At 44.4% G+C, this 14006-nt stretch overlaps 1 protein-coding gene across 3 annotated transcripts in view; it reads right to left on the reverse strand.

Moving 5' to 3' along the window:
* LOC121280151 (A disintegrin and metalloproteinase with thrombospondin motifs 9-like) overlaps window positions 1–14006 on the reverse strand; it is a 325713-nt gene that overhangs the window by 261723 nt on the left and 49984 nt on the right. For all 3 annotated transcript variants that reach the window (XR_005943545.1, XM_041191847.1, XM_041191846.1), the window contains exons 7-8: window positions 13177–13217; window positions 12507–12612 (exon numbers count right to left, since the gene is read on the reverse strand). Coding sequence is in view for 2 of the 3 variants with exons in the window: in XM_041191847.1 (XP_041047781.1) it covers window positions 12507–12612; window positions 13177–13217 (147 nt within the window). In the remaining variant the exon portion in view is untranslated. The remainder of the gene's footprint in view (window positions 1–12506; window positions 12613–13176; window positions 13218–14006) is intronic.

Below are 14006 nucleotides of genomic sequence, written 5' to 3' on the forward strand. Positions count from 1 at the left end.
GCGGGTAGGCAGGAAGGGGGTGGGGGGTGGATAATACCTTAGAGAGGCTGCTGGCAATGTGCAAAGAGCACCCTCAAAGATAGTACTCTCCTTCTTTGCCGCCCTTTTAAAAACTTTAAAGAAAACAGGCTGCCCACTCCCGCCCGTCTGCCCATGCCAACCGTATTATAGTATGGGCAGTGTATTATCAGGGTCAATTGTCTTGTTAACAAGCTCAATACACCTGGAATCATTTATTTACATATGGCAGGTGGACAGGCTGCCAATTTCAGCGCCCGCACACCTACCTTGTAATGGGGGTGAGCTCGTGGGTGTGTGGGAAGGTGGTGAGCTGGGCACCCACCCGATTTTACATGCCCTCCCCCCATACCTGCTGAAAACACACCTGGCAGAGGCATGTAAAATCCAGTCCTTAGTCTGAGCCTCTGAGGAACTAAATTTGTTGGTACCTGGCGCCCTTGAAGACAATATTATTGCAATAAGTTTTTTGTAAATGTATTTTTGTTTTAAAGAGAGAGTTGGGTCAATTTAGAAAGCAAATATATAAGGTGCAACTTTAAAAAATAAATTCCAATCAAAAAAGTAATTGATTTCAATTGTGCACAAAACATGTTTTTAATTTCATTTTTCTTTACTCCAAAGGACATATCTTTGCATTCAAATTATTTTTCAATTTTCTTCCCCAGGTTATTCCACTTGCCCCTCCCCCAGTCCTTGGTTGAAACAGTAAGATGATCTTGTACCAGGACGCACAACATGTCAAAACTACTGCCCGATTGATCCACCAAGCTGTGTGCCTTTGCCCTATGAGAAAGGCATCCTACTATCACAGATAGATCAGCCAAGACTTACATAAACAAATCTTCTCCCTAGAGGAATGATGCCATGCGCAATTTTCATTCACTCTAACATTACATGGATTCTTGACCATTTAGGGGGATGGTGTGGGGGTGGGGTTGTTGGAGGGGTGAGGAGAACAGGGGCAGCCGGAAGAGAGTAAGAGGAACAATTTGATGAAGCAATGTGATAAATGGCAAACTAGCCTGCTGAGCAATGCAAAAATCTAGCAGGCAGAGGAGCTAGTATTTTGGCAAGTGATGTACAGGACAGAATAGGCGTGGTGCAGAAGAAGCTAATGAACGTGAAAGCATCACTGTATGGAGTGAAGTTTCAGTGTATTACTGGAAGTGGCTGCCTGCAGAGAGATTTAAAGCCTGGCAGGGATAGCAAATAGTAGGACCAGTGACCCTGACAGTAAAAGGATTAGGGTATGTACCCAGAGAATTAATTTTCAGGGAGCGTGAGCAGGGGGCCCTCTTTTTAAATAGCGGGTATTAAAAAAAAGTTCCTTTTGTGAAAGTTGACAGCAATTTTTAAAAAGTAACTCAAGCATTTTGTTAATAGGCTACAATTTCTTGCAATGTATTTTTTCTTTATTTTAATAGACTATTAAAAAACGTGTGTAAATTGAATGGAAATATTTTTTAAATTGCAGGAATTTGGAAATGCTGCAAAATGGGAAGTGAAACTACAGAAATTTAGATACATTAAAATAAGGAAGAGTGGCTGCCTCCAACTGATTTAAGCAGCAGCCTTGAATTCAAAGGTTCTAACAGAACTGGGATGTAGACACAGATGTACTGTACATCTGGTAGGGAGAACAATAGTGAAGCTTTGGGAGTCCATTGCTTACCCTCCAGTTGTGGTCAAACAGGACGTGCACCTATGCCATACTTTGTTTTGCACGAACATAGGATCATCTGGACACTACAGCATAAATAAGGTGTGTACTTCGCGGGCTTCACTGTTGAGGGGACCTCGGAGGTGACTGCACAGTAAGGGTCTGCAGTGCTCGCCAGGGCTGCCTATTGGATTTCAAGATTGAGGTGTGTTGGTTGGGGTGGTGGTGGTGGTGGTGGTGGTGGTGGTGGTGGTGGGGGGGGGGGGGGGGGGGCGGGGGAGGTGGTGCTGCTGCAGTTAATGGTAGTGCACAAGCACATGCAGGGTGTGGGTAGAGAAAAGTGGCCACACATTAGGGAAATCTTGCATAAAGCGACCATTCCTCTGCAGCCGAGACAGCTCAGATGCAGCCACATTGACATTTGTGGAGTCGGGTCTCCAGCTTATCTGCCCACTCAAGCAATGCAGATGCTTGAAATTGTCACCAAATGCTCCTGAACTTGTCAGCCCTTGAGCACAGACTGCAAACTAATGATTGGTTTAGTGGACTGCAGAACAATTGGACAACTGGGCATGTTGTACTTGCTAAAGCTGGCCACAGAGCAGTCACTGGTGGATGTGCTCACAGCCCCTTGCAATATCATCATCCCAGTTTGGACCAGTCTCCCCCATGGTTCAAGCTAACAATGCAGCCTTGCAGTCTGGGTTAGGAGAATGCCTGCGCCTGAGCTGAGAGCACAGCATGCAGTCCAGTGGGCGAAGCTGCCGGCAATTGGTCAGATGGAGAGGGGTAGAAGTGGGTGGGGTTTTGGGCAGTCATGCAGTGCACTAAATGCTGGCCATCCAAGTGCTGGCCAACACTCTCCTGCCATGCATTAAGGTGCCTTCAGACTTAACCAAGAGAGGTTTTTTTAATACACCCAAGCTAACCTACGCTTCTCTCTCTTTCATCCTGCAGGAGGAGTACATCAGGAGCATGGAACCTGGTGGCCTGACTGAATGCCTTGTGGCTTACAGAGAGCGGCGACGAAGGAGAAGAGAGCGATGGAGGTGCCTGGTTGGGCAAAGGTGGGAGCAGCATCCTCTGGAAGAAGGGGTGGCTGGGGCTCCCACACATGCCACTGAAAGCCACAGTGAGCTGTTACAAGTTGGAGCCTAGCTAGACCCAGGGCTTATTAATGCTGCCTTTCATTCCTGCTGATGACCAAGAACTAGTGTCGCCAAAGACTGCGCATGTCAAGGGAACTGGTCAGTCACATCTGCCAGCTGCTGCAGGATTTGGCTCCACGGGGACATGGAGGGCATCCACTGCCAGTGGCCATGAAAGTGACTGCAGCGCTCAATTTTTACACCAATGGCTCTTTTCAGGGCTCCACAGGTGATCTCTGTGGGATATTGCAAGCCTCCACATACAAATGCATCCATGAGGTTATGGATGCCATCTTCGCAAAGGCACACAACTTAGTGCATTTCACCCGGGTCCAGGAAAGCCAGGGTGCAAAAGTGCTGGGATTTGCCCAGACCTCAGGTTTCCCCACAGGTGCAGGGTGCAATTGACAGCACTCACATGACACTCAGATCTCCATGGCAACAAGCAGTCAACTATGTCAACCACAAGGGATTTCATTCGCTGAATGTTCAGCTGGTGTGCAACCACCACAAGCGCATCATGCAGGCCTGGGTACGGTTTCCAGGGCGTGTCCACGACTCCTACACCTTTAGCAGGTCTCAGATCCCTGACGTCTTCCAGGGTCCACACAGTCTGCAGGGTTGGCTCCTCAGGGCCAAGGGCTGCCCGCAGAAGATGTGGCTGATGACACCTGTGCGGCGGCCTCAGACTCCAGCAGAGGCTCATGCTGCAACTCAGAACTTGGTGGAGCAAACCATTGAGATGCTGAAAATGAGGTTCCGGTGCCTGGAACAGTCTGGTGAAGCCCTGCAATACAGACCACAGAAGGTGTCATGCATCACTGTTGCCTGCTGCGCCCGTTACAACCTGGCATTGCAATGGGAAGAGTAGCTGGCTGAGTAGGAGATGGGGGAGCTGCACGTCTCCTCCGATGAGGAAGACGTCGACGGGGATGAGGATGAGGAGGTCCTCGATGGCGATGATGAAGGCAAAGAGGCCATCGCACTGGCTAGAAGAGACAGGCACACTCGGGAGGCCCTCATAGCTGCTAGATTTGTGGAAAATGATGATGACATTCAGTGAGGAGACACCATAGTTAAGCACATTGCATCTATGAGCATTTGACTCCTGTCTGGCTGACGGCAGCGCACATACCCTCTGTGATAAGGCTCCTGTAATGATTATGTAGTGGAGGCCCTAATAATCACTTGATTCCAGGATTATGGTGATGATGACATGCAGTGAGGACACTCCATAGATCCTCACATAGGAGTCAGACATTCACAGAGGCTGTTTGGCCAAGGGCAGCTGGCTTGTGCTTTGTGATCGGGGTCATATCATGGAAACGCAGTCGTGAAACTTTACATGCACCTGATCCTTTGACAGCCTCAGCAACTGACCCCTTCAGGAGCGCATTGTCACTGGTCACAGATGCTGGAGGTGACAAAACTCTGTGACACCTGCCCCCTACATTCTGGCAGCAATGACAAGCACCGTCGAGGTGCAGGCATCAGTAATGTGTCCAGGGAGTGTGATGCCAGTCCATCACTTTGGTCTAAAGGTTACACACTGCACAGGGAAGAGGCCCTGGACTGAGACACCTGCCTTTATCTTGTGCAGGAACTAAGGTTTCACATCTGAGTGACATGAACACTGCTCATCAGAACAAAGCGATAGGCAGGGAGATATTCTTGGGAGTTTATTATCAAAGTGAACATTATGTACAAGTGATTAACACCCATATCCAGGCTGTGCACCTCTATCTTCTTAACCTTCCTAACCCTGCCGCTATGACTTGGTGCTCCCTAGACATCCACAGCTGAGGTAGAGGCAGCCTGCTGACTACTACGCCTTGTCTGTAATGAATTTGATGGACGTCCTCTGGACGGTAGAGACCTGGAAGGCCCCTGCCTGCTTTCGGGGTCCTGCTGAGTGACAGTGACACCCTCCTCAGCCTGTGGAGCTGAAGTTGCTAAGGTCACAAGAAGAGGGATTTGGATGGGCCGGACACTCTCGGAGTCACCTGTGTGGATGGCCCCGGGGTGTCGAGCTGCTGGTCCTCCTCTCTCTAGGTGCCCGATGGTCCCTAGCTGACTCCTTGAGGATAAGGGGAAGCTGGAGTGAGATCAAGTGTGTATACACGTTGGAGGCCAACTATGTCATCAGCAATGGAGTTTAGCCTGCGCAGCAGTGCAGGATCAATGTCTTCGGCCAAGATCTCCATGGCAGCCACCATCCTACTATTGTTGATTTCGGTACATTGGCATGCTGGCACTATCACCTCAGCCTGAAGATGGATGGACTCCTCCAACATGCCTTGCAATCTGAGGAGCACAGCGGACATCCATTCCTGATGTTTCTGGAGCTGCAAAGGCAAGCTCGGACCGCTCAGACTTGGTGATCGTTTTGCAGAACACCTTTGGTCTGCCCGCAAGCATGACCTAGACCTCTCTGTCGCTTGCCATTTCAACACTCCACCCTGCTCTCATGCCCACATGTCTGTCCTTGGCCTGCTGCATTTTTCCAGTGAAGCTCAACCCAAACTGGAAGAACAGCACCTCATCTTCTGACTAGGCAATTTACAGCCTTCCGGACTGAATATCGAGTTCAACTATTTTAGATCATGAAATCTCTCCTCCATCCCCTTTTCCTCCCTTTTTTTTCCAATAATTTATATAGGTTTTTCTTTTCCCACCTATTTCCATTATTTTTAAATGTATTTCCATTCATTGTTTTATCTCTACCTTTTAGCCTATTTCGATCCCTTCCCTTCGCCCCACCCCACCCCCACCAGGGCGATCTGTACCATGCTTGTCCTGCTTTCTACCCTAAATTAGCATATTCTTTAGATAATATCACCACCTTCAACATCTCTATGCCCTTTTGTCTATGACATCTTTTGGCTATCTCCACCTATCACTGGCCCTCTATCCAGCTCTACCTGTCCCACCACCCCCTTAAACCAGCTTATATTTCACCTCTTTTCTATTTTTACTTAGTTCTGTTGAAGAGTCATACGGACTCGAAACATGAAGTGTGTTCCTCTCCGCAGATGCTGCCAGACCTGCTGAGTTTTTCCAGGTATTTTTATTTTTGTTTTGGATTTCCAGCATCTGCAGTTTTTTGCTTTTATCCAAGTCTATCCAACCTCTCATCATAAATTAAATGTTTCATCCCAGGCAACATCCTGGTGAATCTCCTCTGCACCCCCTTCAGTGCAATCACATCCTTCCTATAATGTGATGACCAGAACTGCACACAGTGCACCTGCTGTGGCCTCACCAAGGTTCTATACAACTCCAACATGACCTCCCTACTTTTGTAATCTATGCCTCGATTGATAAAGGCAAGTGTCCCATATCCCTTTTTCACTACCCCACTAACATGCCCCTCTGCCTTCAGAGATCTATGGACACACATGCCAAGGTCCCTTTGTTCCTCAGAACTTCCTAGTGCCATGCTGTTCATTGAATACTTCCTTGTCAAATTACTCCTTCCAAAGTGTATCACCTCACACTTTTCAGGGTTAAATTCCATCTACCACTTATCTGCCCATTTGACCATCCTGTCCAAATCTTCCTGTAGCCCAAGACACTCAACCTCACTGTTAACCACCTGGCCAATCTTTGTGTCATCTGCAAACTTACTAATCCTATCCCCACATAGTCCTCCATGTCGTTTATATAAATAACAATTATTAGGGGACCGAGCATAGATGCCTGTGGTACGCCACTGGACATTGGCTTCCAGTCACTAAAGCATCCTTCTGTCATCACCCTCTCTCTCCTCCAACTAAGCCAATTTTCAATCCGCCAAATCAAATTAACCTGTATTCCATGTCCCTTTGCGTTCTTTATAAGTCTCCCATGTGGGACCATGTCAAGGCTTTGCTGAAATTCATATAAACTACATCAACTACACTGTCCTAGTCTACACACCTGGTCACCTCCTCAAAAAATTCAATCAAATTTGTTAGGCATGACCTCCCTCTGACAAAGCCATGCTGACTATCCCTGATCAAACCTTGCCTCTCCAAGTGGAGATAGATACTCTCCTTCAGAAATTTCTCCAATAGTTTCCCTACCACTGACGTGAGACTCACTGGCCTTTAGTTCCCTGGCTTACCTCTACAACCTTTCTTAAATAGCGGAACCGCCTCCCCCTTGGCCAGAGAGAAATTAAAAATTTGGGTCAGGGTCCCTGTGATCTCCTCCCTTGCCTCCCTCAGCAATCTGGGACACAAATCATCCGGACCTGGAGATTTGTCCACTTTTAAGCCTGCCAACACCTCCAATACCTTGTCACTTCCTATATCAATTTGCTTAAGAACCTCGCAGTCTCCCCTCCCCGAGTTCGATACCTTCGCCCTCATTCTCTTGGGTGAAGACCGACATGAAGTATTTATTCAACACTCTAGCAATGTTCTCTGGCTCCACCCATAGATTGCCCCCTTGGTCCCTTATGGGCCCTACTCTTTCCCTGGTTATTCTCTTCCCATTGATATACTTACAGAATATCTTGGGATTTTCCCTACTTTTACCAGCCAGAGCTTTCTCATATCCCCTCTTTGCTCTTCTAATTGCTTTCTTAAGCTCCACCCTGCACTGTCTGCACTCCACTAATGCCTCTGCTGATTTGCTTCCCTTGTACCTGCCAAAAGCCTCTCTTTACCTTCTCATCGTAACCTGAATATCTCTGGTCATCCATGGTTCTCTGGGCTTGTTACTCGTTCCTATCACCCTGGAGGGAACATGTTGAGCCTGTACCCTCCCTATTTCCTTTGTGAACTCCCCTCACTGTTCCTCTGTAGATTTCCCCACAAGTAACTGTTCCCAGCCTACTTTGGCCAGAACCTGCCTTATTTTACTAAAATCGACTCGCCCCCAATCCAAAACATTTTTTTGCAACTTGTCGATTTCTTTGTTCATAACAAACTTAAACTGTACCATGTTGTGGTCCCTATCACTAAAATGCTCACCCACCATCATCTCAGCCACCTGTGCGGCTTCATTCCCCAGAATTAGGTCCAGCATTGCACCATCCTTTGTTGGAGCCTCTACATATTGACCTAAAAAGTTCTCCTGCACCCATTTCAAGAAATCCACTCCATACTAGCCTGTGACACTATGCCTATCCCAATTAATGTTGGGAAAGTTGAAATCACCTAATATAATTAACCTATTGTTATTGTTTTTACACACCTCCACAAATTGTTCACATATTTTCTCCTCAACTTCCCGCTGACTACCTGAGGGTCTATAATAAACACCTAATAATGTGGTTGCCCCTTTTTTATTCCTAAACTCTACCCACAAAGCCTCATTCGATGCCCCCTCCAAGATATCATCACTCCTTACCGCTGTAACGGACTCCTTAACTAATAATGCAACGCCTCCTTCTCTTTTACCCCCTCCCCTATCTCGCTTGAAAATTCTATATCCCGGAATGTTGAACTGCCAATCCTGCCCTTCCCTCAACCATGTCTTAATGATGGCTACTATATCACAATTCCACATGTCAATCCTCACCCTTAATTCATCCGTTTTACCTGTAATACCTCCTGGCATTAAAGAAGAGGCCATTCAGCCTTGCCTTACTCCCTTGAAGCTTATTGCAGCTGTACTCCCTCTGACTTGATTGTTTTACTGTATTATGATGTGTCCCTATTCTGCTAACATTCTGTGTTCCCTCCCCCTGCCGAATTAGTTTAAACTTCTCCCAAAAGCACTAGCAAACATGCCCGTAAGGATGTTAGTCCCGCTCGGGTTCAGATGTAGACTGTTCCGTTTGTACAGGTCCCACCTTACCCAGAAATGGTCCCAGTGATCCAGGAATCTAAAACCCTCCCTCCTGCACCAACTCTTAAGCCACGTATTCATCTGTGCTATTCTCCTATTTCTGAGCTCGCTAGCATGTGGCACTGGGAGTAATCCAGAGATTACAACCCGAGAGGTCTTGCTTTTTAGTCTACTGCCTAACTCCCTGAATTCTTGATGCAAGACCTCCTCCCTCTTTCTACCTATGTCATTGGTACCAACATGTACCATGACCTCTGCCTTATCACCCTCCTCCTTCAGGATGCCCTACAGCCATTCAGTGACATCCCGGACCATGGCACCAGGGAGGCAACATACCATCCTGGAGTCACATTGACAGCCACAGTAGCACCTATCTGTTCCCCTGACTATAAAATCCCCTATTACTATCGCTCTTCCTCCCTTCCTCCCCTCCTGTACAGACAGGCTGCTTACGGTGCCAGAAGCTTGGCTCTGTCCGCACTCCCTGGAGGAACCATCAGCCTCCAAAACGGAATACCGATTTGCGAGCGGGACCCCAGGGGACTCCTGAACTACCTGCCTGTTTCTCTTGGACTGCCTGGTGGTCATCCATTCCCTTCCTTCCTCAAGGCCCTTCATCTGCAGTGTGACCACCTCTCTAAACATGCTCTCCACGATGCCCTCAGACTCGCGGATGCTCCACAGTGTCCCCAGCCGCCGTTCCAGCCCTGAAACCCAAGCTTCCAGGAGCTGCAGCTGGGCACACTTTCTGCACACATGCTGGTCCCGGGCACTGGAAATGTACCTGGCTTCCCACATGGAGCACGAGGAGCACACCACGGCTTTGAGCGCTCCTGCCACGACTTATCCCTTTAAATTAAACATTTTAAGTCAATTACCCTAGGGCCCTTCTTTCCTGATCCTCGTTACTGTGGAGTATACAAACTATAAACCACAAAAAGACCTTAAACTACAAATGGTTAAAGTAGTGAATACCTTACCCACTACTTACCAGTAATTCCTTTCCCTTGTAGCCTCTACTGCTGCAGCATGCTCTGAAGATTTAAGAAGTTGGATAGCAAGGAAAAAATGCAAAGAGCACTGCTTGCCTTTCGGGGCCATGTCTTCGGTGCAGCAGTCCTGGGCTGGAAGCATTGAGAGGTATGCGTGCGGCTGCACTTTAAATATGGCATCCAGAATGACGAAGTGGCGAGGTGCTGGTGTGGCTTGCCCGCTATCAAAAAGGTGTGTTTCCTGGGAATGCAGGTTTAATGAGGCAGGATTGGGATGATACAGTGCAAGCACTGCCATTGTGGCTGGTGGGTCAAACATTCTTTTTCCTGCCTGCTACCACACTTAGTGTAAATCTGGGATAATTCCACCCTATGCCTTTTGGTGGTGCACCTCTGTTGTTGGTCAGGCCACTTTTAGTGGGGTCATGGTTCATATCAGTAGAGGGTAGGGTTTGCTACCCAGATTCCATCCCTGATCTTCTTCTCCGAAGAGATATAGGTCAGCCAATTTTCGAAAGATGAATATATCATGACAATTTCCAGTTGATATTGCACTGACATGCAAGGTCATTTGAATGCTGCCACCTACAATCCTTAATTCTCAGAGTGGAACACTTTCCTGTTGAGGTATCTGTGGTGGTTTTCTGTGGGAGCTTGCAAAACAATATGGGTGTCATTGACGATGAATTTACCAGCGTACTGCACCCTACTTGATATTAGAGTTTTCTCCATGGCTGCTTGAAATAAGCGGTGCCATAAAAGTTGAATGTGGTTATCACTTTCATAACTACAAAACAGCAGTGCAGGTAGAATACTGTGGTTGCAAGTCCCTTGTGCTATGTGGTAGAATTGTCTTCTTAGTGAAATGCACTCAAATATATATGCTCACTAAGATGACCTATGTTGCATGTATACATTGATGGATAATAATCAGTGGCGACCATTTCTTGAAACTGGCTGTTTTGCTCCGTCCTGTGCTGCTCTTCCTCCTCTCTGATAATGCAAAGGTATACCAATCGGATACACCGACTTCTGAGCAACAATGCTCTGGATAGTGGGGGGTGGTGGTGATGAAAATCTCCCAGTGGTCTCATGCTGCTAGAAGCAAGTACAGGGCTGTTTAGGAAGAATGATAAAGAAAACACTGAAAACATCATCATCAGCTGCAGGAACCATAATTCAAACCTTTAATACTCTTCAGGTTCAGTAACTCACCAACTGCACTAGTTTCAGTTGAGTCTGCAGCATCTGCCCTTTTAAATTCTCATTCTAACTTACCCACATGCTTTTTAAATGAAGAAGCACAAATCCCAGAGCTGAAATGCTACTAGCTTCATTACAATATATGTAAATGAGATCGCTTGGGCCTCTGCAGGCAAGTCATGCAAAGGTCAAAACGTACAAGGCAGTCAAGTGATTGGTTTTGAAGTGGGCTGTAAAAACAATAACTTATTGAAATTATGTTGTATATGTGAAAATTCTAGCTAATGTAACTATACTTCATTTATAAGTAAAATACGTTTAGTTGTGTGAAATTATAATTAACTGTATTTTTGGTTATTTGCATGAATATTTTCATTACATACACTTACGAAATAACAGTATGAACCGAGATTAAATCTGGGTTTACTTAATTCAAAAATCCATTATATCTTTAGCAATGAGGAGGCGAGAGAAAAGACAGCATTGTCAGAAATGTGTGAGGAATCAAGAACATGTATACAAAAGTGAGAAGGAAAGTTCAAGCTCGGACTTGGATTGGGGTTGATGGCTAAGGTGGAGGAAATAATGCTGACGTCTTAAGAATTGAGAGTGGGACTGCATGTGGAAAGATAAAGTCGAAAATAAGCTGATATTGTAAGGAGTGTAATGGGAGCAGGGCTTAAATAGAGAATGGGGCCTTCACATCAGGGGATGGGCCTGGAAGGAACCAAGATGAGAAAGAAGCCAGAAAGAAGCAGCAAAGTGGAAGAAGTTGTTGTTGAAGCAATTGAGGAGATGAGACAGGGAAATAAAGGAAGGTTCCTCATATGATTAATTTTGTTAGGCATTTAAAGTGTTCTAAGTTTTATTTTTACACCCATATAATGCATCAGATAGGGAACTGCCATGGAGCTGTATCTGAAAGAATATTTTTGCTGGAGTATGCCTGAGTACAATTGCTTTGGTGAAATGTGTCTGGAGGGAGAATTGAAACTGAATGGAAAGTTATTGTGCAATATTATTAACCTCCCCTACATTGGTTTCCAGTCTTCCCAGACTCCCAAAGCCTCAGATTTAAAATCCTCACCATCATGTTTAAGTCTCTTTATGGCTTTGCTTCTCCTTATCTCTATAAACTCCACCAATGCAAATACCTGCTTTCCCTCCACCCAAATTCGACATTCCCTTCACCCTACCATTGCTGACTCTGTCTTCAGCTGTGCCTGGTTCCAAACTCCCGAATCCTAAACTGCTCTACCTCTATACCAGCCTTACTTTATTTAATACCTTCCATAAAACCACGACACTAACCAAGCTTTTTGTCACACCTCCTAATAACGGCAAATACGCTTTCTAATTCTTTCAAATGACTTCTCTGTGACATGCTTTGAGGTTTTTTTTATATTAAAGGTCCCATACAAAAGCATGTTGTTATTGCAACTAAAAATAGGTGATATATAATACGCACAAACACAAAGGGAAAAATTGTTTGTTATAAAGTTGTAATATTATTATTGAATGGAATTATCCAAGCTAATTCAAACAGCAAAATGTGTAGATCTGTATGCAAGTTATTACACAAAAATGATCATGCACACTAACACAAAATATAGAACTCCTGCAATTACTATGTATTTAATAATGAGACTTTCAGTTGCTAGTTCACAATATAAAAGGTGTTTAATATGACTATGTAAGACTTACACATGCCCAAGCTCATGAGCTATTGTGAAAGCAGTACTTAATCCGTTATCTTCACTAATGGAGCAACTTCGATAAGGATCACATACAGTACCAAGTTCAGCCAAACCTATACAAAATCCAGAGAGAAAAAATATTTGCCAATCTTTTCACATTGAAGCATCATTGATTGTGCCAAGCTTAAGCAAGGTAAGAAAAAAATGCGCTTGTCAGAGCTAATTGAAAAATGAAATTTATTGGAGATTTGATATTGTGTGTTGTGATTTGAAATTATTACAAAGAAAATTAACTCATTAAAATTACTTCAAAATTAAAGCAATAACCTTGTACTTCTATTATGTAGAAAATCAGCCAAAAACATTTTTTAAAATCTTGCTTCCTTGAGCTTGTAACCTATTCCTAGGGTATGTCTCTCCAGAAGCAGTTGCCCATCAGCACCTTGTCCAAGAGAACATTAATCATTTGAGTCTGTATATAAAATGTCAGGAGAACGTTTCCCTCCACAATTCAAGAGAATTGCTACTATTTCATCTGCTGAAATCCTCTAATTTAGTATAGACTTGGAACCTTCCTCGTTTACACAAATCAGCGATTCATTAGGTCAGCTCATTGAGTCATTGAAGAGGAGCAATAACAAGTTTCTATCAAAAGCCATAATCAAGCTATAACTTACCCAAAGTGTCACATTTATCACGAGCTCTGCAAATGTCTTGCCTAAAGGAAAACACACATTTGATTGAAAACCATTCACTCATAAGAAAAAACAATTTTATTCTCTCTACGCAAATGCACTTAACTGAGTTTATGCAAAGTTAAGGCATGTCCTGGATGGTTTTGAGTCATTTGCAAAAAATGGGCAAGAAAATTAATAAATTGTTTAAATTGCCTATATTAAATTTAAACAGTCTGTTTTCTCCATGGTTATGAGAATAGCTGACACAAAATGTAAGTTTTTTTTCCCCAACAATCATCTACTTATAAACCTTCAATTCTAATCTCCATTTATACATCCGGGAAATAATGGAGCTTGTATAATGTTAACAACAGTACTATTTTGAAAACAGAAAATCAGTTTACTGTTTATCGATTTCTAAGGCATTGAAATAAGGGAATACTGTTATTAAGAAAAAGGATAACAAAATTATAAAATCGTTTTATATTCCACCAGATCAAGTTAGGAAGTGCTGTTACAAATTTTTACTTCAGTGGCTTAATAGTGCTTGAAATAATTTAAAATGTTTAATAAATCACTTTATTTGCATTAGAATTGAGAAAGATGACATCATGTTAGATTTTTAATATGCTGCCATTTCGTTTTCAGAATCGATATTTATAATATCCGCTATCAATCTTTTCAATTTTTTTTAAACAGAATCAGGAGCAGAAAATGTAGGAAGCAACCTTCAATAAGTGTCCAGGTGTAATCTGAATAATATTACTGCCATTTGTAAGTCAATTTTCTCCAAGGAATACTTCATTTATAAATCACTATTCCATTAAAGG

Source organism: Carcharodon carcharias, chromosome 7 (genome assembly GCF_017639515.1).
Source record: "Carcharodon carcharias isolate sCarCar2 chromosome 7, sCarCar2.pri, whole genome shotgun sequence".
Lineage (NCBI taxonomy): Eukaryota > Metazoa > Chordata > Chondrichthyes > Lamniformes > Lamnidae > Carcharodon > Carcharodon carcharias.